This window comes from Herpailurus yagouaroundi, unplaced genomic scaffold, assembly GCF_014898765.1.
Source record: "Herpailurus yagouaroundi ecotype Mexico unplaced genomic scaffold, PumYag 210, whole genome shotgun sequence".
NCBI lineage: Eukaryota > Metazoa > Chordata > Mammalia > Carnivora > Felidae > Herpailurus > Herpailurus yagouaroundi.
This window is the reverse complement of record NW_024412441.1, coordinates 12,228,159-12,248,153: the sequence shown is the minus strand read 5'-3', so window position 1 is coordinate 12,248,153 and position 19,995 is coordinate 12,228,159. Positions and strand designations below refer to the sequence as shown.

Genomic DNA, 19,995 nt, shown 5'->3' with positions numbered 1-19,995 from the left:
ACTGTACTTCTTGGGGTTGTACCATTCTCACAGGCAATGAAGTGATTGGCATGTCCTGTGGCTCTCTGTGCCAGGCACTGTGTACTGCCCCTTATGCATAATTTAATCCATAACAGTCCTATAAAGTAGGTCGTGTTATCATCCCTACCTTCCAAATGAAGGAATGGAGAGTGTCTTGGAGAGATAGGAGTTGGTTAACTTTCCTAAGGTCACGTAGCAGGTAAATGGCAGAGCTGGAGATCTGCCTCTAGGGCTTTTAATCACACAATGCATTTATAGCAAGCTTATTTCAACCTTTACATTCTACTCAAAAGGTACTGTAGGGTTTTTTGCCCCACACATTTAGTAAAAACATCCAGGCACTGATTGTGTAGGTCTTAAAGATTCCAGGTAAATAATTCTTGTGTATTTTATTTTAGGTTAATGGGAAAGGTTCCTTATGGTGTGTTGATCCAGAATATAAACCCAACCTTATGCAGGCACTGAAGAAGCAACCTTTTTCCTCAGCATTAACATTCTACACCCCTCCTGCATCTCCACAAAGGTACAGGATCTTCCATAAAAGTGTCAATGGTGATTTATAAGATTTCATTGTGTGAGATACAAAAACTTAACAAAGTTGTAAGGTTTTCTGTGTGGTTTTTTTTATTGTATGGAGACCAATATATGGGGTAAGACATTAGCCTAAGGCATTTTCACTTATATCTAACTTTTTGTTATTAGGAAATAGGATATTTGATAGGTAAGAACATAAATTCTGGAAAATACACCCTACTGGGTATGTAAAGAAAGTTATAATATGATTCTAGGTACAAAAGGTTTAAATTATTTTAATTGTCTGCAATACAAATGCATACTAAAGACAAATTAAAAGTATATATAAACTTTCTAAAGTAAGGTGATTAATGGTTTGTCACTGTAACAGTTTTATATGTATATTTATATTTCTTTTCTATTTTAAGTTTGGTTTTCTTTGACACCACATTTACTATTTTGAAAATTATGTTCAGAGTCTCAAATTTTAAAATGTCTGACAAGCCGAATAGTGCTTTGAGTTTTTTTATTCATTTCGTTTTTGCTGGTGAATATAATTGTAATGTATTTCCTTGGGTTTTGTTTTCAAACTCAGTGACTCCTATTGATCTTATAGCTTTCCCATTTAAGTCAAAGCTGAAAATGGTACCTCAAATCTGGTTTTGTTTCCTTTTCCTAAAGAATCTGTTTTTTTTAATTCTATTATGTACATTCATTTGAATTGAAAATACCAGACTTCGTTGAGTTACTTTTGAGGGTAGCCTAACAATGGTTAATTTCTTTTTTGGAAAATTTTAGAGGCTTTTTAATAAAAGACTAAATGGAAAATTTCAAACATACACAAAAGGAGGGAGAAAGCTACAATTAATCAGTATTTAATGCAATGTTTAATTTCTTGAACTATTATTAATTAACTTAGAGACCTTGTTGTACCCAAAATACAGTAAAAAAATTAGTAAGGCTAAAGTTGCAATCAGTAATATATTTATATACTCATTGAGATTTTAAGTTTATTTACTATACTAGTAGATTAGAAGCATTATTGTCACAAGAATTATTGAGTAGTTTGTCTGTATGAAATGAAACCTAGAAAAGAAGTCATCAGAGTTTATAGCCTTGTTTGGAACTTGGTATCTTCTTTATTAGTTAATGTTGGTGCTTATTTGGGACTTAGTATCTTCTCTTTATTAGTTAATGTTGGTGCTTATGAGGTATACTAGTTAAAAAAATTAATTTGGAAACTAATGGTAAGTTCTGCTTTTGGTCATTTGTGTGTGTTATTTAGCTCTGCTTTTTTTTAAATTAAAGATTAAATGAGAGAATTGACACTCTACCATTAAATATGCACTTTACTGTGCCTTTGATATGTTGCATTTTCATGTTTGTACTTTTTAGCTTTATCATATGTTTAGATGTTAAATAAAAATGATTTGTGGTTTAAAAACACATAAATGACACCATAAAGATTCTAATTTTTTACTTTAAAACATTATCTTAATATTTTTAGAAACATTTTCTTTTTCATTGTTGGCAAAATGATGGTTCCATCTGATACGCCTTTGTGTAGCCCTTTCATGTCATAATTGGTGAGTTGAGGAAGACAATGAAATAAAGTGTATGTGAAACTGTGAGTAGAAAATAGACTTATAATTTATTTAGCAAAACAGGTATTTTTTTTGAGAGAGGGAGGAAGAGAGAGAGAGAGAGAAGCAGGCTACATACAGAGTCTAATGTAGGGCTCAAACTCATAACAGTGAGATCTTGACCTGAGCCAAAATCAGGAGTTGGACACTTAACCAAGTGAGCCACCCAGGCACCCCAGCAAAACAGATTTTTTTTATGCTATCACAAATTCCAAAGAACAGGAATAGTGTGTCCCCAAAATGCTTTAATTTTTGGAATTAAAAAAGCCCAAACTGCTGGTGTTTTTATGAATATAGCAAGATTAGTTTGATATTGATATTTATTAATAAAATCAGGAACCATACAGTTCTATTTACACATTTGTTTTGATAAATGCTTTCATTTCTGTGGTAACACCTATATTAATATCATCAAACTTAAGCATCCAATACAAAACCAAATAGTAACTATTATGTATTATCTATTGTTACAGGCATTTTAAATGCATTATTATTATTTAATCATCACAGCAACCCTGTGTGGGAGGTTTAATTATTCCTATTTTACAGATGAAGAAACTAAGAAATTAATTATTTTGCCTAAGAACATCCAAATAGTTGTGATTTAATCTTGGATCTAATGCTCTTTCTGCTTTGGCAGATTCTTCCTAAACTGAATAGTATTAGCAAAGAAAACAAGGTAAAAATAGTTTGTGTTTTTTATTGTATAAATTAGTTGTATTTGTGACTAAGTTCTATAAAAAGTGAAATAAAGATTTTTATAAGCATATTTGTCTTATCTCTATTTTTCAGTGGCTCTTTATCACCTCACTTCTTAAGCTCTGTACTCAAGCAGAACCAGGTGCGAACCCTCAAAGGTATGTGAAAGAACATTATTTTAAATCCGAAAAACAGGTCAAAAATAAGGATTTTTTTTTTTCTAACCATAAAAGTATATTATATGCTTGTTGTAGAATTTTTGGAAAATAAAAACACTTATAAAAAAGAAACTAACACTTACTCTTTATTCTGTAGTCAACATTTTGTTTTAATTATTTTGGTTCTTTGTTTGCCCTTATGTATGAGTAGATATATATGTATGCATGCACACACATACACACATACTTTTTCTCCAAATGCTAGGCTCATACTGTGTATACTGTTGTATATCTCTTTTTTTCATTTCCTTTTATGTATATTTTTTCTTGAAAATAGGAAGATAGGATAAGCACTGGATGTTGTATGGAAACCAATATGCCAATAAATTTCATATTAAAGAAGGGAAGGAAGAAAAGAAAGAAAGAAGAAAGAAAGAAAGAAAGAAAGAAAGAAAGAAAGAAAGAAAGAAAGAAAGAGAAAGAAAGAAAGGAGGGAGGGAGGGAGGGAGGGAGGGAGGGAGGGAGGAAGGAAGGAAGGAAGGAAGGAAGGAAGGAAGGAAGGAAGGAAGGAAGGAAGGAAATACGAAAATACTTTGCAGGGTGCCTGAGTGTCTCCATCAATCAAGTGTCTGATTTTGGATCAGGTCATGATCTCAAGGTCCGTGGGTTTGAATCCCCTGTTGGGCTCTGTGCTGACAGCTCAGAGCCTAGAGCCTGTTTCAGATCCTGTGTCTCCCTCTCTCTCTGCCTCTCCCCTCCTCCCTTTCTCGCTCTCTCTTTCTCTCTCAAAAAATAAGCATTAAAAAAAAAAAGAAAATGTTTCTTAGTCATACTATCAGTATTTTCAGGTCTGTCTTAGACTTCAAAAGAGGTGGCCTTTGGCCTTCGGGCCCTTGGCCTTTGCGCCCTATCTGGCCCACCACCTATTTAGGTATAACCTCTGAGTTTATATTTGTAAGTAATTGAAAAATAATAAAAATAATATTTCAAGGCATATGAAAATTTGTCACGAGCAGAGTTAAATAGTTGCCACAGAGATCTCTGTATTGTATCCTTGGTTTTTCCTCTTTGCTGGCAAAACCTAAATTATTTATTTGATTACCCTTTACAGAAAAAGTTTGCCAACCCCTGGATTAGAATATAGTTCAAAATTTTTCGTTTATAGGTTAAATGGAAAGAACTTTAAGAAGGTAACAAGTTAATTTTCAGAATTTTGTAGATGACTGTTTAGAAGTATATCAAAATTCTGAGGTAGTAGTTTTTTCCTGTTCTCATAGTTAATATTATAAATTAGTGATGTATTAACATAAGGTTTTCTAGCATTGTTGCTTTGGGGCCTAGAGACATTTCTATGACATTCAAAAACAGAAATCCTCAGACCAAAAGCCCTTCTGTGTATCAGACACATTTTGGCTCTTTGGAACTACACTAAACCAAGCCTAGGAAGCAGTGTGAAGATGGTCTGTAAAAATAAGGAAGGGAAAGAGTATGAAAAAGCTCAAGAGAACTCTGCAAGGAAGTTACATGTTTGCTTCAGATAATGTTCTGACTTAACATAAGGCAAGTATCTGTTTTCTCATTCCCTGCATGGACAAATGTGCTTTCTCTTTACATGTAGGCATTGCTAAAACTGCATCTTTTTATTATCTCAATAAGTTCTGACCTTTAGTCTTTCAAGCTCAGTTCATATGCAAATTTTGAGAACATTTTCTTTGTGAATTCTGGGTTTATTTAGAATCTCTTCTTGCTCTTATGCCATCCCATCCTAACTCTGCTTCTTCCTTTGGGGAGCAGACACTTCCACAATTTTCTCTTGCTTAGTTTTAGCCAGTTTTTCATAACTGGAGCATAGGCACTTCTCCTTCGTCTAACGACTTATGCATATGGTTCATCATCTCTTCAGTGCTGCTAACAGCTTACTTCCCTCCATTTCTATACTGGTGAGTCTTAGGCCTGGTAATAATGGACTTGGTGGGAAGGGTGCTTGGTGTTCTAGGTTGAAACAAGTGCAGGTCTGTCCTGGAATAGAATGTACAGTTCTTATGAGTTTTAAGAGGAAAACATAAGACCAAACAAAAACTTGAGAAAATTCATATATAAATCAGGTTGCTTTAGGGTAGTTTGATAGACTGTTGAGGAAATTTGCATTTTTTTCTATCTTGATATCATTTTTAGGGAAAAGTTTGAAAAAACACAGTGGTAAAGGGACTAAACATTCAACTGTTTATTCTATAAGTAATTGTGGAATTCCCACATGGTGCCAAGCAATGTATGGGTGCTTTGAGATATGCAGAGTTGAAAGAGACCCACGCCCTGCTCTGAAAAACCATACAGTTTAATTGAAGAAGGTTGATAAGAATTATGCAGAGTACACTGGGACAAAAAGGAAGTGAGTGGCAAATTAAGCTTAGAGGTAGGTTAGGAAAGGCCTCTTAGAAAACAAAGTGTGGTGCTTGAGCCAGACCTGAAAAGTTGGGGGAATACTTGACCTTGTTGGAGGGTATCTGCTGGGAACCACAGGCTGATGAGTTTGGCTGAAGCCTAGGAGTATAAAAGAGGATTGGATAGCCTTGGTCCAGTAGCTGTAGATGTGATCACTTAGCATGGGCAAAGCAAATGAAGAAGTTTAAGCAAGCATTAGCCAAATCAAGGAGAACTTACTTAGAGTAAGGAGTTTGAACTCCTTCCTATAATTATAACATTAGTTAGCACTGAGTTTCTTACTATGATGCTTTGAATGTGTCATCTCATTTAATCCTTCCAACTCTTTGAGGTATTGTTACTTCCTTTTACAAATACAGAGATTGAAGTTTGAAGAGAGTAAGTAACTTTCTCAAGGCCACACAACTAGTAAATGGCATACTAAGAACTCAGAAACTCTGATTTCAGAACCTGCACTCCTACCATGTATGAGGTGCCTGAGTTGCTGCTGAAGGGCTTTAAAGAATGAGGCAACATTGTCAGTATTGTGTTTTGTAAAGATCACTTTGGTATCATTGAGTTCCAGTATTAGAATCCAATATTATATTCATCTATCACTTCATAGAATCATCTTTACTAATAATTATATTATAGCTACCTTTAAAATATGTAAGAGCAACAGAAGAACTTATTTAGGCATAGGAATTTGAGAAACAGTCACTGTCATCCAGAGTAGATGCAGCAGTTTGTTTAAAGTATCTCTTGCTCACCTTTCAATGACTAATTTTATGTGCCAATATTTATGTTTACAGGATTGTATAACGCGGCAGGAGACATAAGAATCTCATACTGAGATCTCAAAACCTGTTTTTCTCAGTATTTGGTTTGGTGTGGGTTTGGAATAAATTCATCCACTTAAATATTGAGCACACTTATGTACTAGGTACCAAGGATACATTAGTGAACAAAGACGACAGAAATGGAACTCACATTCTAGTTAGTAAGTTTTAGTATTTCTACTTAAGCACTAGTATACTACAAGAAAATACAAACTTTAGGCAGTTAATGATGATATTATGGGCTAAGTGCAAATCTAAGGGCAAATTTAAGGTCGCAAATCAGCATAATTTGTATCTTAATAGAAATGAAAGTAAACCAGTGGCCCAAGCAGCTTAAAGTATCAGCAATTTATCAAAATTGCTCTCCTCTATTAAAGAATCACAAGAGACAACTTCTCTGGATGCTCTTTAAATGTGTATATTAGTTTTGATAGAGCCAATAAGTCCTTATAGTTATTACTGAGCTTGTAAATATTTAAATTCTGCCTCTTTTGTTCTCATAGCATTCCTTAAGCAAATGAATTGAGAATCAGATAACAGAAATGTGTTAGTCTGTTAGAACAGAAATGTGTTATAACCCTCACTTCGGGGCATGTTGGTGGCTCAGTCGGTTAAGCGTCCGACTCTTGGTTTCAGCTCAGGTCATGATCTCCTGGTTCATGAGTTTGAGCGCCACGTTGGGCTCTGCACTCGCGGTGTGGAGTCTGCTTGGGATTCTCTCTCTGCCTCTCTCTCAAAAACCCTCACTTTCACATAGCTGAACCTAGTGTCTTTTAATTTTTTTCTGAATGATCATTCATAATTTCCCAGCATCAAACCTAATGAAATATAAGCCAGGACATACAAATTAACACTTATGATGGAAATTTATTTGAACCAGTTGTTAAATCAGTAGCAGGTTTTGAACTCCAGTCAGAGCTATGAAGGAAAAAAGAAATAATAAGACTTTGAACTAAGTTTTTTTTTTTTTTTTTTTAATCACTATTTGGATAGCTCTCATGACTAATGACAAATGACTTTCAACTAGAAGTTAATTATTTGCTTAATCTAAATAGTGCCAGAAAATATAAACAAAAGACCTCATAGGAGCACCAGATTTTTATTCTTTATGAACTGGACATGTTAGATAACCTAGCTAATAGTATGTTTTTTAAAAACACAGCTACCTTTTAAATGGTGTGAAGTATTGTCAGTGAAAAAGTAACATTGTGAAGTGTTTTTAATTGTGACAATAAGTAAGTCTTCAGTCTAATGTTAATAGCAAAACAGATTGGGTACTCTAAATTAAAATTGTAAAGTTTTTGTAAAATTTGTAAAGTGTTTTTGTTGTTTTTGTTCCAAGAATGTACCTTGGACAAATCATTGATAATCAGGTATTCTTGATTACTGCGTGTTTTGGGTCATTTCTCTTGCAGTTAGACTTTTTTTTCCAGAATTAATTGGCAAGGCATTATGGTAAGCACACTTACAAATGTTCTAAACCAAACCAGATACAGATAAAATCCTTTTGCAAAGAAGTTTTTGGTTTCATAAAGTTAATTTCATGTGGGAGAGTTCAAATTAATTTGGCTTTAATTTATACAAGAAATAAATGTATTTAAGGAACACATTTCCTGTCCTACTGTACAGAAATAATACCTAGTTTTGTTATCATTTTTAAATATTTGGAAATTGAGAAAAGAAATGTGGTGTTCATGCAATTTTCTTATGTTGTCAGGATAAGCCTCATCAATTTTCTTTATTTTAGGTATTATATTTCAGAAATATGACTCCTTGAATTCTAATGGAAGTTTACTATGGGAGGTTAAGCTAGAGATACACTAATTTTTTTTGATAAGATTTTACAGGTACTTCATTTATAAGATTATAAATGTCCTGAAATTGTTTCCTCATCATAATGTATTTCAGTGCTAGATTCTCCCTCACCACCACCTCCCCCTTCCCCGCCTCTTTTTAATAAAATTGGAAACGAGATAGACCTTTTTTTTATTAAAAGAAAAATTATTTCATGTAGCAGGAATCTCTCTGTAGGGCTTTTACATAGTGCCATTCAAGATGTGCCCTGCCCAAGGACATCTGGCTGAGACAGTAAGTGGGGTCTGAAATTCAACCCACACTCCAGTCTTCAAGCTGTGTGCCTTCATACAGGGAAGCATTCACCTGGAGGCAGAGTTGCTTTTTTCCAGTTCACACAGAGATACAATATGGGCTAGAGTCTGCACTTTTTTTCCTTCAGGGACATGTTAGAATACTGAGCTCTATCAAATTGTAGTCAGGTCTCATTTTAAAAGACGAGAATTGAGAGATCTTTGTTTTGCTATCCTTTTGGCTATGATATGATTAAAATTTTTTTTTACTTAGTGTTTTTTCTGTCTTGAAATACTTTTCCCTCAGATATCTAAATGGCTTCTTTTTCTCATCTCCCAGAGGTCTTTGCTCAACTGTTGTCTCTTGTTGAGACCTTCTCTAACCTCTGTTTTTAAAATTGCAACCACCTTTCTCAACACTCTCTATCTCCCTTTCCTCTTAATTTTTCTCCCTAGTGTTTATCACCTGTGACATACTGTGTTTTAATTATTCCTTTGTGTTCTGAGAGGTTAGGGATTTTCCTGTTTTGTTTTTTTTGCTGTGTTCCCACAACCTGGAATGATGTCTGGCTCATAACAGGGCACTCAACTTATTGAGTGAGTAACAGAATAGAGAATTTCCAGTATCTTCTGTAAATTTCTGCAGAATCCTACTCTAGTCATGGATACTTAGTAAGTATTAAGGATTGATGATAGAGTACAGATTGAAGGCCTGGATTCTAGAAATAGACTATTGAGGTTCAAGTCCCATCTCTATCATTCCTAGAACCCCTCTGTGTCTTTTTCTTTTTTTTTTTTTTTCATTTTTAAGATGGAAATATACTAATAGTGCCCACATTATAAAGTTGTGAGAATTAGAGGAGTTACTAATGCCTAGAGCATGCTAAGCCCATTGATAACGTTAGTTAGTAATTTGGTGGTAGGTAGTAGCTTAATCTAAAGAAAGGAGGATAAAGAGGTCTTATACTTTATTATTTACACATTTATCAAGGACCTACTATTGTTACAGGCATTGTGGAACATAGAGGGTAAGATGGGTTCCTACCTTAAGCTGGCAGTCTAACTGGGGAGGCGTTCATATAGAGACTTGTGTTTCACAAAGTCACAGTTTATTCAAGGGGAAAGAACTACAGTATTGTGTGCTCCCTTGTAACAACCATCTTCTGATTTACCTAAGTCTGTTTGGTAAAGTCCATAACAATAACCTTTTCTGCCTTCACTAAGTTTATAGTCAGGTTGGGGAGAAGACAAGTCAATACCTTTATGACCTTATTATCTAGAATAACTCTATAATTAGATATTACAAATAAAATGGAAAACTTTGGGTTAACAGAAGTTTTCTGACTTTGAGGTAGAAATGGGAAGTTTCAAATCCAAATCTTATTTTAAACATCCTTTATAATTTAAAATTTCTAAATATTTTCTAACTTTTTCTTCACGTTTAGATTGTATCATTTCACTTTTATTTAATTATAGTTATTCAGAATAATAGATCACCAAGATGGAGAGGAACTTTCAGTAGAAAAGTAGATATGAGAGCATAATGACTTTATCTGGAGTAGATCTGCTGATTTTCTCAACCTTTTAAAGCCTATTTTTCTTATGGAATATCTATAATTATTTTTGCCCTCATATGTATTATACAAATCTATAGTACTTGTAGGCTCATATATAATGATTAAAAACATTACTAATACTTTTGTGCCAGCAATAATTATTCATTTAGCATTTGTAGATTCACATGATCTAGACTGACCAAGTACATATACTTTTAACTCCTGTAACTAGCATGCAATTAATGCATTACTTCATAACTGCACACACATATGCACAGGTAAGGATATTTTTTAAATGCTAAAAAGTAATGTCTTTGTGTACATTTTTAGTTAATTACAGTTGGCCTTTGAAAATGTGGAGATTAGGGGTGCTGACCCCTGCCTCCTTCCTCTATGCAGTTGAAAAATCCATGTATAACTTGATTTCCTAAAAATTTAACTACTAATAGTCTACTGTTGACTGGAAGCCTTACTGATAACATAAGCAGTCGATGAACACGTATTTTGTGTGTTATGAGTTATTACTGTCTTATAGTAAAGTAAGCTAGAGGAAAGAAAAAGTTATTAAAATCATAAAGAATTTTATGATCTCTAGTACCTTGCAGTTTTCCTTCACTCAATACTGTTCATAAAACTGTTCATAATTTTAAGTGAACAAAAACAAATTGCAGAATAATGTGTCTCATTTTGTTTAATGTGTATGTGTATGTGTGTGTGTATTTAAGGAAAAGAATATGCAACACATCTGAATTTTGGTTACCTTTGCAAATACTTAAAATAGCTTCTCTTTTATAAAGAACATTAATATTGTTACTGGTTTCCTTTTTCAGAATCTGATATTGATGCTGCCACTGCAATGATGCTTTTAAATACTTCTATAGAACAAGGAATTTTAGAATGTAAGCAATCCTGTTTTTCTTCTTAAAATACATTTTTGTGAGTGCTTTTTCAAATGTAATTTAGAATGCAAAGTATTTAAATGTTATAGGCAAAATTGTTTTTTTCCAACTAAATTATGTTTTCATCTGAATTACTTTCTGTCTTATCATATTTTAATTTATGTGAGCAAATTATGAGATTGAGTTTCATATTGTGATAGATCTTTTTTACATGGACCAAGAAATGAAGAAATTAATAGCATGTATAAAAATTAAACTTGAGGATTTAAAAGTAAAAATGAAAGCCATAGATAAGAAAATATAGGAAGGTATGTTTATAACCTAGAATAAGAAAACCCTTGAGATACAAGTGCAAAATCCATAAAAGAAAATGTGAGTAAATTTAACTAAATGTCAAAATTTTGAATGGGGCTCCTGGGTGGCTCAGTCGGTTAAGCAGCCAACTTTGGCTCCGGTCATGATCTCGCGGTCCATGAGTTCGAGCCCCGCGTCAGCCTCTGTGCTGACAGCTCGGAGCCTGGAGCCTGCTTTGCATTCTGTGACTCCCTTTCTAGCCCTCCCCCATTTGCGCTCTGTCTCTCTCTGTCTTTCAAAAATGAATAAATGTTAAAAAAAAAAAATTAAAAAAAAAATTGAAGTTCTGACAACAAAAGATAGCTGTAAGAAAAGTCACCCAAGCAAAACACTGAGAGAACATTTTTTTTTTACTATGTATATAACAAAGGGTTAATATTGAGTATATGTATATAAAAGGATCCTACAAGTAAGAAGTAAAAAGCCCAACAGAAAAGCCAAGAAAATAATATGAATTAGGTAAGTCTCAAAGAGGGAAATAAAGTGGACAATACACATTTCAAAAGATAAGCAACTTGTCTAAAAGTCAGGGAAATGCAAAATGCAACAATATTGGTATACTACTTTCTTGTCCATGATAATATCAGGTGTTAATTGTAGGAACTGAATATTGTCACACACTGTAGGATGTAAATTCGTAAAACCATTTTAGAGGACAGTTTGAAAATACCAATCACAAATGCCAATCAAAACCACAGTGAGATCTCATACCAGAATGTCTAGTACCAAAAAGATAAGAACAAGTATTGATGAGAATGTAGAGAAAAGGGAACCTACTGTTGGTGGGAATGCAAATTGGTACAACCACTATGGAAAACGGTATGGAGGTTCCTCAAAGACCTAAAAGTAGGGGTGCTTAGGTGGCCCAGTTGGCTGAGCGTTCCACTCTTGATTTCAGCTAAGGTCATGATCATGCAGTTCCTGAGATTGAGCCCTGCGTCGGACTCTGTGCTGTGTAGAGCCTGCCTTGGATTCTCTCTCTCTGTCCCTTCCCTGGACTCTCTTGGTCTCTCAAAATAAATAAATAAACACTAAAAAAAACCAAAAAACTAAAACCATACTATCCAGTAATTCCACTTCTGGGTATTTACCCAAAGAAAACAAAAATGCTAATTCTAAAAGATACATGCATCCCTGTGTTTATTGTAGCATTATTTTCATAGCCAAAATAAGGAAGCAACTTGTGTCCATCGATACAAGAATGGATAAAGATGTGATAGATATATACAATGAAATGTTACCCACCTATAAAAAAGAATGAAATCTTGCCATTCTTGACAACCTAAAGGAACCTAGAGGGCTTTATGTAAGTGAAATAAGCCAGACAGAAAGACAGATTCCATATGATTTCACTTATATGTGGAATCTAAAAAACAAACAAATGAACAAACAAAAAACAAACACACTTATAAATACAGAGAACAAACTGCTGGTTGCCAGAGAGAAGGAGTGTGGGGGGATGGATGAAATTAATTGAGGGAGTTAAGAAGTTTCAAATTTCCAGTTATAAAATAAATAAGAGGGGAGTGAAAAGTACAGCATAGAGAATATAGTCAATAATGTATTAACTTTCTATAGGTGACTACACTTACAGTGAGCATTACGGAATGTATAGAATTGTCAAATCACTATGTTGTACTCCTAAAACTAATATTGTGTGTCAACTATAATAACTTCAATTAAAAAAATACTAATAATAACTTGAAATGTGTGTATTCTCTTACTTAACAGTTCTGTTTCTTAGTATCCTAGAAAAATATTTGCATACGTGTAAGAAAAAGCATCAGAAGGATTTTCATTGCAGTTCTTCATAGTGGTGAAAAATTGGGAAAACCTAAATATCAATAAGGAAATGGTTAGCTAAACAGTGTGATACATTCTTATTGAGGCATTCTGTACAAGCAGCTCAAAATAATTATATTTTTGATGGAAAGGTCAAGACATTTCATTAAGTGATTTTAAAATGTTTCAAATTAGGGGCACCTGGGTGGCTCAGTCGGTTAAACATCTGACTTCGTCTCAGGTCATGATCTCCCAGTTCATGAGTTCGAGCCCTGCATTGGGCTCTGTGCTGACAGCTCAGAGCCTGGAGCCTGCTTCTGAATCTGCATCTCTCTCTCTCTCTGTGTCTCTCTCTCTCTGTCTCTCTCTCTCTCTCTCCCCCCTCTCTCCCCCCCCCTCTCTCTCTCTCTGTCTCTCTCTGTCTCTCTCTCTCTCTCTGTGTGTGTGTGTGTCTGTGTGTGTGCGCTCCCCACCCCGCTCATGCTCTTGCTCTCGCTCTATCTCTTAAAAATAAATATTAAAAAATTGTATAAAATAAATGTTTCAACTTAATACCTACAGGATGATATGGTCTGCATAAAAAAAGAAACAAGCAAACAAAAACCTATAAAACATTACTAACATAAAGCACTTACTATTCAGGAATGATACAGTAGTTTAAATGGCCTGTTCTTGCAATCAAATGCATTTGACCTATATCGATAGATGTTTTCTTTACAACAGGTGAGAAGCCTCTTCCTCTTAAAACAGCAATGCAAAAAAAGAGGAGTTACAGCAATGCATTCGGTCATCCCAGTACTATGCGACTGCAAGAGAGTCATTCGTTAGCTACAAGCATTGATCCAAAAGAAGACCACAATTACAGTGCAAGTAGCATGGCAGCACAGCGCTGTGCATCCAGGTCTAGCGTGTCTTCTCTGTCCTCTGTGGATGAGTCATATGAATTTATCCCAAAGAGTAACCATGTGGGAAGTGATGGCAGTGAAGGATTTCACAGTGAAGAAGATACAGATGTTGATTATGAAGATGATCCTCTTGGAGACAGTGGCTATGCGTCACAGGCTTGTGCTGATACCTCTGATAAAGGGCAGCCAGGCAAAAAGATGCGTAAACAGTTATGTCAAGAAATTGATGAGGAGCTCAAAGAGGCAGCTGGATCTCTGCTCCACCTTGCTGGAATTCGTACCTGTCTGGGTTCCCTAATAAGTACTGCAAAGACACAAAATCAAAAGCAGCGGAGGAAATAGAAATACTTATTAGTGTGAAATTATTTTAAAGTGTGGCAATACTCATCTACTTAATTCTTTATAAGGGATATCAAAGCCATAATGGACTTCTTTTGTTTGAGGGTTGGGAGGGGTGCTAATTGTTTATTTCAAAATGTTTGTTTTAATTTCTATTAAATAATTGCTGTTAGGAACATGCCCAATCATAGATACGATGCCAAGTCCTAAAAGCATAATTTTTGTGATAAGTGTCTCTAAGATTTGGAAATTTTTGTATAAGAAAATCCACAACCTCTGTCTTAAAACTTGAAGGAAAAATCTTTTATTTTGTTAATATGTTAAAGTGGAAGAATTGGCAACTCTGTGACTTTTTTTCATTTTCTTTTCCAATCTGTAATTAACTGTAGTTGCTGATCCAGCTAAAATTTTTGCTGATATCTTTCTCATGTACTTCTCTCTGGACACATGCAGTCCAGTAGAATGAGATTTGGATTTTTTTTTGTCTTAATTTTGGTTTTTAATTACTTTTTGTTGAAGCATGGACAAAGTTGAGTATAAATTGGAAAAGGTCCTAGATGTCTAGAAAGTTCCTTTTGTTTACATAGGCAGAAAGTACAGCAAAGAGTTCTGAGATTTAGAAAAGGCAGGTTTGTGGCATAATTTCATCTAAGAACACTCCAATTCCTATTACAGTGTTATCTTTGATTTATTTTTTTTACTTCTCAAATATTGCATAACATTTATTGGGGCCTTTTGTTTGTTCCCAAAGTGCTTTGTAACCATTGTTTGAATTTTAGCCACTAGCTATATTTGTTGAGTAGAAACAGTCCAATCAGAGGATATAGCCATAAAGTGTGTTATGGAGTTAACACTCATTTTGACACACTTTTTGCAATAAGAGTATCTTTTATTTGCTTGTTAAGTGGAGTGCATTCTGAGAATTTTGTAGTAGGAATGGAGTGTAATCTAATAAAAACATTTTGAATAATTACTACATATGTCGTCATAAATAAAGGTAGTAGATCCTTTAGGAAAAAACTTCTCTCCAGGGTTTGTATGAATTAAATTTGTATGTATTCGTAATTGAAAGGATTTAACAAAACTGTACAGACAGTGTACATTCAGGGGTTTTAAAATTTATACAAAATTAATCTTATACAGTACACCTTTTGGGGGAGACCGTATAATACATATTATGTGCCATTTATTCCATGCTAAAAGATTTTATATTGCTGTTCCAAATGTGCATTGACTAAGGCATTTTAAGTATTTGATCAAATCTGCTTCTACAAGACATTTTTTTCATATCATTTTTATAGTTTATATATTATTTAGAAAGAACACAAGATACTAATAAAACTAAACTTTATTATATATATTTTTTTACAGTGGTGGAAGCAACTTTCCAAAAGTTCAATTTATCTCATGATACATACATTCTGTTTTATAACAATGACCTTGTTTTCACTTTCTGATAATTTCATATACATGTACGTACACACACACACACACACACACACATACATAACATACGTACACGCATAGGCTCATGATTTGGGATGGTTACTTTCAGCTGTTTCTATGACTGAAGCATTTTCTTGGAGTGTGTGTGTGTGTGTGTGTGTGTGTGTGTGTGTGTGTGTGTGTGTTTTAAAAGACAAATATTTTTATTTTGACTTGTAAGTTTTATTTGGGCAAAACTGTCAAGTGAGAAGCCTAATGAAAACATCTTTTTCAGTTGGCAAAACTTTAAGCCAGGGATAACAACATTACTATTATCTGTCCTGTTTCCATGTTAATTGTAATTGAACCTGGATAGCCACATTAATAGAATTGGTGCTGTTGAAATATAGTAATTTTTTAATTTGTTGATAACAAAAAAATAGTCCTCAAGTATGCAGGATGAGATATTTGCAGTTTTTGTTCTTCATATATGTCACATCTACAGAAAATGGCTAATTCAAGTTACCACCTTTTACTGTAGACAATGAATATAACACAAAAAATGCTTTACACAGTATAAATAGTACACAGATTATCAATATCATTCTAACAATATCTTGAAACTGTTCTGCATAGACCTTAGTAACAGTGTTTCAGTGATCTGGTTCCAGTTTATTGTGTCCTACTGAAATTCTGTACCACAGATAATCTCTCTGGTTCCTGTCCATTTGTAATTACTCTTCGAAAGCAGAGGAAAATGATCTAAGGAGGGGGAGAGTTGAGTTGTCCCTACTTTAAGAGGGATCTTCAGAATTATTTTGGTTTAATATAAATAACAGTAATACTTTAAACTTGATTTTCTCTCCCTCTTCATGTGCTCTTCCTGCAAATTTAAAGGTTAAATTTAACTTTACTAGCAAGGACAATAAACACTTTTGTACTACAAGTGAATAGGAAGAAGTCACACAATATTTTACACTTAATTCTTAAACAGAATTCATTGCATCACTCCATTTGCTGATTTACCAAGACAGTTATTTTAAAGAGAAAGTACCTTTTTAATTATGGTTCTCCCATTATTACTTTCATAGGTATTATGATCCCATTCCTCAGATGTGTTGAGGTAAAAACATGGCTAATCACCACCCAATTAAAGAAAGTAATTTCCAGTCCTATGTACTAGAAATTATATTTCTAATATATTCATAAGAAATTTTACTGTAATAGCAAAAATTTGGCAATTTCAGAGAGGTTATATATATTCCAGCATACTTTAAGACTGTGAATTAAGCTAACATAATTTGCCTTATATTGATATAAATTGTTACAACCAATTCCCATTTATAATAGATTTCTAGTAAAAGTTTTGACTCAGCACAATTAATCTTCATCCTTCACATCCCAAATAGAATCAGTGTTTCTTGAATATAGATTTTTGAAATTTATTTGTGCAATATATTATTAAATTCATTAATATTTTATTTTACCTTTCAGATTCAGAGAAAGAAAACATTACTTGTATTCATGGAAAGAATTATTGGTGGATCATCTCTTTGTTCCACCTTTGAGCCTTTCCTTTCCTCCCTATAGCCAGCATGACTTCTCTTAACTTAGATCCCCTTGTATATAATAAGGTTTAGAATATAAATTTTCTTCTGCTACTTTCTGAGGCATTATGTAAAGGGTTCATAGGAGGCGGTCAGTTAAACATATGTTAGGACGAATTCAAAGCTAGAGAAAGTGTTAAGGAGGGAATGTGTGTGTCTTGGTAGATCAGGAGGCCTTTCCCAGCAATTTAAGCAACAGATGTGAATACTTCACAAAGCTGTAAAGACTTTTGTCTTAAATACTACAGTAAGTTAACAACCTTTTGTGAAGACTACAGCATTTAATTCAGAAACTTTGAGGCTTTCTGGTTTACATGTACTTTATAGTTTATTTTGTTGTTGTTGTTAGTTGAAAATGTGTAAGCTTTGATTTAAACAAAGTTTACTTCACTATGTTAATGATGTACTCAAAATATTTATTGAAAGACATATTTAGAGTATTTTAATGTTCTACCTGCCATCTTTTTCTTAAAGCACATTTTTTTTTGCATTTAACTGCCAGTGCCATTATCAAATTTGTTTTTAAAATTGTTGTACATTTCTTATTAAACTAAGTGCTTAATTTTAAAGTATTATGTTGCCATCCTATAGTGTATAAAAATGTATAATTGCCAATTCAGTGTAACTATTATTTATTTTTCAATGAAAGTATAAGAATGCTTTCTCATTCAAGAAATTTGAGTTATTGAACTGATTTCCTTATCCTCTTTTCTAATGTAGCATAAAAATTGCCCTGAGTTTGAGTTATAACTGCCAGTAGATGACCAGTCACAAATGAACCACTTCTCAGTTGCCAGTCTTTGCTCATATTAAAAGCAACTTAACAGATGTTTAGTTTTTGTATCTAATCTCTGATTATTAAAATGTTTATAAAGTTTATTTTTACCAAAGAGATGCAATTCATTATGATAAAGTATTGCAGAATAAACCTTGTTTTATAACATTTTTGCTTTCTCTGTTCTTTAGGGGTGGGTAGTGTAGTTGTAAGTGGTCATACTTCTGCATACACACACCCTTTCCATTTTGGTGTTATAAAGTTGAAGGTCATACAAATGAAAAATAAAATTTCAAATTCAGAATGTTTAAGTCTTTTTTTTTCTAGTGTTTACAGGCCATCTTAATCATTTTGAAAGCTAAAATAGTGTTAATTAAATTATTCCCTCCCTGGGGTGCCTGGGTGGCTCAGTCGGTTTAGGTTAAGCACCTGACACTTGATTTCAGCTCAGATCGTGATCTCAAGGTTTGTGAGATAGAGCCCTTAGCTCAGACCCTGCTTTGGATTCTCTCTCTACCCCTCCCCCACTCTGGCACATACACATACTCTCTCAAAAATAAATAAACTTAAAAAAAATTATTCACTTCCTGAAATTGAACTTCTTTTCCTGTACATATGCATATGTATGAGATAGTTTGAAAAACAGGAAAAATTGAATAGAATGTGAAATTACTAAGATTATTTCTAAATCCAGTAGTGTTATGGAGTGCCTGGGTGGCTCATTCAGTTAAGCATCCGACTTCGGCTCAGATCACGATCTCACAGTTCGTGAGGTCAAGCCCTGCATCAGGCTCTCTGCTGTCTGCTCTGTCTCCCTCTCTCAGCCACTTCCCGACTCTCTCTCTCTCAAAACTAAATAAAACATTAAAAAATATATAAATACAGTAGTGTTAACTTCAACAATACCCAGTAATGCCATGTGTTTAAAAATTGGGCATCCATTATAAAATGAAGCAATCTACAACCAACATCTTAATTTTAATCCCCCTAACCCCTGCTTCCCTTTGAAGTTCTGTGCTAGTAATTTAAATGGTATTATCTATGTAGAGTTTTTTATTTAAAATGAGTTGAGACAGCCATATTGATTTTAAACTACCATGATCTCTAAGCCCTCTCTCCTTTCAAAGCATCTCTGATACACAAAATCACTTACAAAGCATAGCCATTTGGGAGCCAAGTATTTATTCCCTAAGACCTTTATTCTCACTGTTGCATTAATCTTTGAGCTCATAGTAGTTCTGAAGGGGGAAGAAATATTTACACACCATTTTTAGAAAAATAACTTCCTAAAATATGGGTTAAAACACATTTAGTCTTTTCCTCAAGAACTTCGGGACATACTAATTTTTTAATTGGAAATAGAGGTTGCAAAAGTTGTGCAAAAACTTAGATGTGAAACTGTTGAAAATCTTTAAGAATGAAAATAATTATTAATCTTAGTAATAGCGTTATTCATGAATTTTTTAAAAGTATATTTATTTTGAGAAAGAGTGCATGTGTATGCACAGGTGAGTGGGGGAAGGGCAGAGAGAGAGCGAATCCCAAGCAGGCTCCTCCCTGTCAGCCTCTTAGAGCCCAGCATGAGGCTTGATCTCACAAATTGATCATGATCTGAGCCAAAATCAAAAGTTGGGCTCTTAACCAACTGAGCTAACCAGGTGTACCTGCTTCATGAAATTTTAAATAGACGACTGTTTAGAAGCTGTCACCTGAAAATTAAAATAGCCATGTGCTGCACAGAGAATGTAACACTTGTGTTTAAGAATAGTTTGTGTTCCAAAAGTTTCTTTACAAATATATTCTTGGAAAAGTAGAGGTGTTTTTAAGTGAACTGCAGGCAAGTTATGAAGGCTTATTTACTTCATAATGTAATGGATAAACAACAATCCCTTCTTAACAAAGTGATTCTTACACAAAATGTTTGTGTAAGTGGATTTACTTCCATTATAGATATTCCACAACCTTGAGATTT

General features: G+C 33.9%; 1 protein-coding gene across 2 annotated transcripts in view; it reads left to right on the top strand.

Moving 5' to 3' along the window:
• The window catches only part of FOXN2 (forkhead box N2), a 97,149-nt gene that overhangs the window by 49,191 nt on the left and 27,963 nt on the right, over positions 1 to 19,995 (top strand). Inside the window, exons 3-6 of one of the 2 annotated variants that reach the window (XM_040453805.1) lie at positions 420 to 544; positions 2,970 to 3,034; positions 10,768 to 10,836; positions 13,696 to 18,324. In XM_040453805.1, the coding sequence (XP_040309739.1) occupies positions 420 to 544; positions 2,970 to 3,034; positions 10,768 to 10,836; positions 13,696 to 14,219 (783 nt within the window). In that variant the 3' untranslated portion in view covers positions 14,220 to 18,324. Of the gene's footprint in view, positions 1 to 419; positions 545 to 2,969; positions 3,035 to 10,767; positions 10,837 to 13,695; positions 18,325 to 19,995 lie in introns of those variants that run through there. The other variant, XR_005784218.1, reaches the window with a different exon arrangement.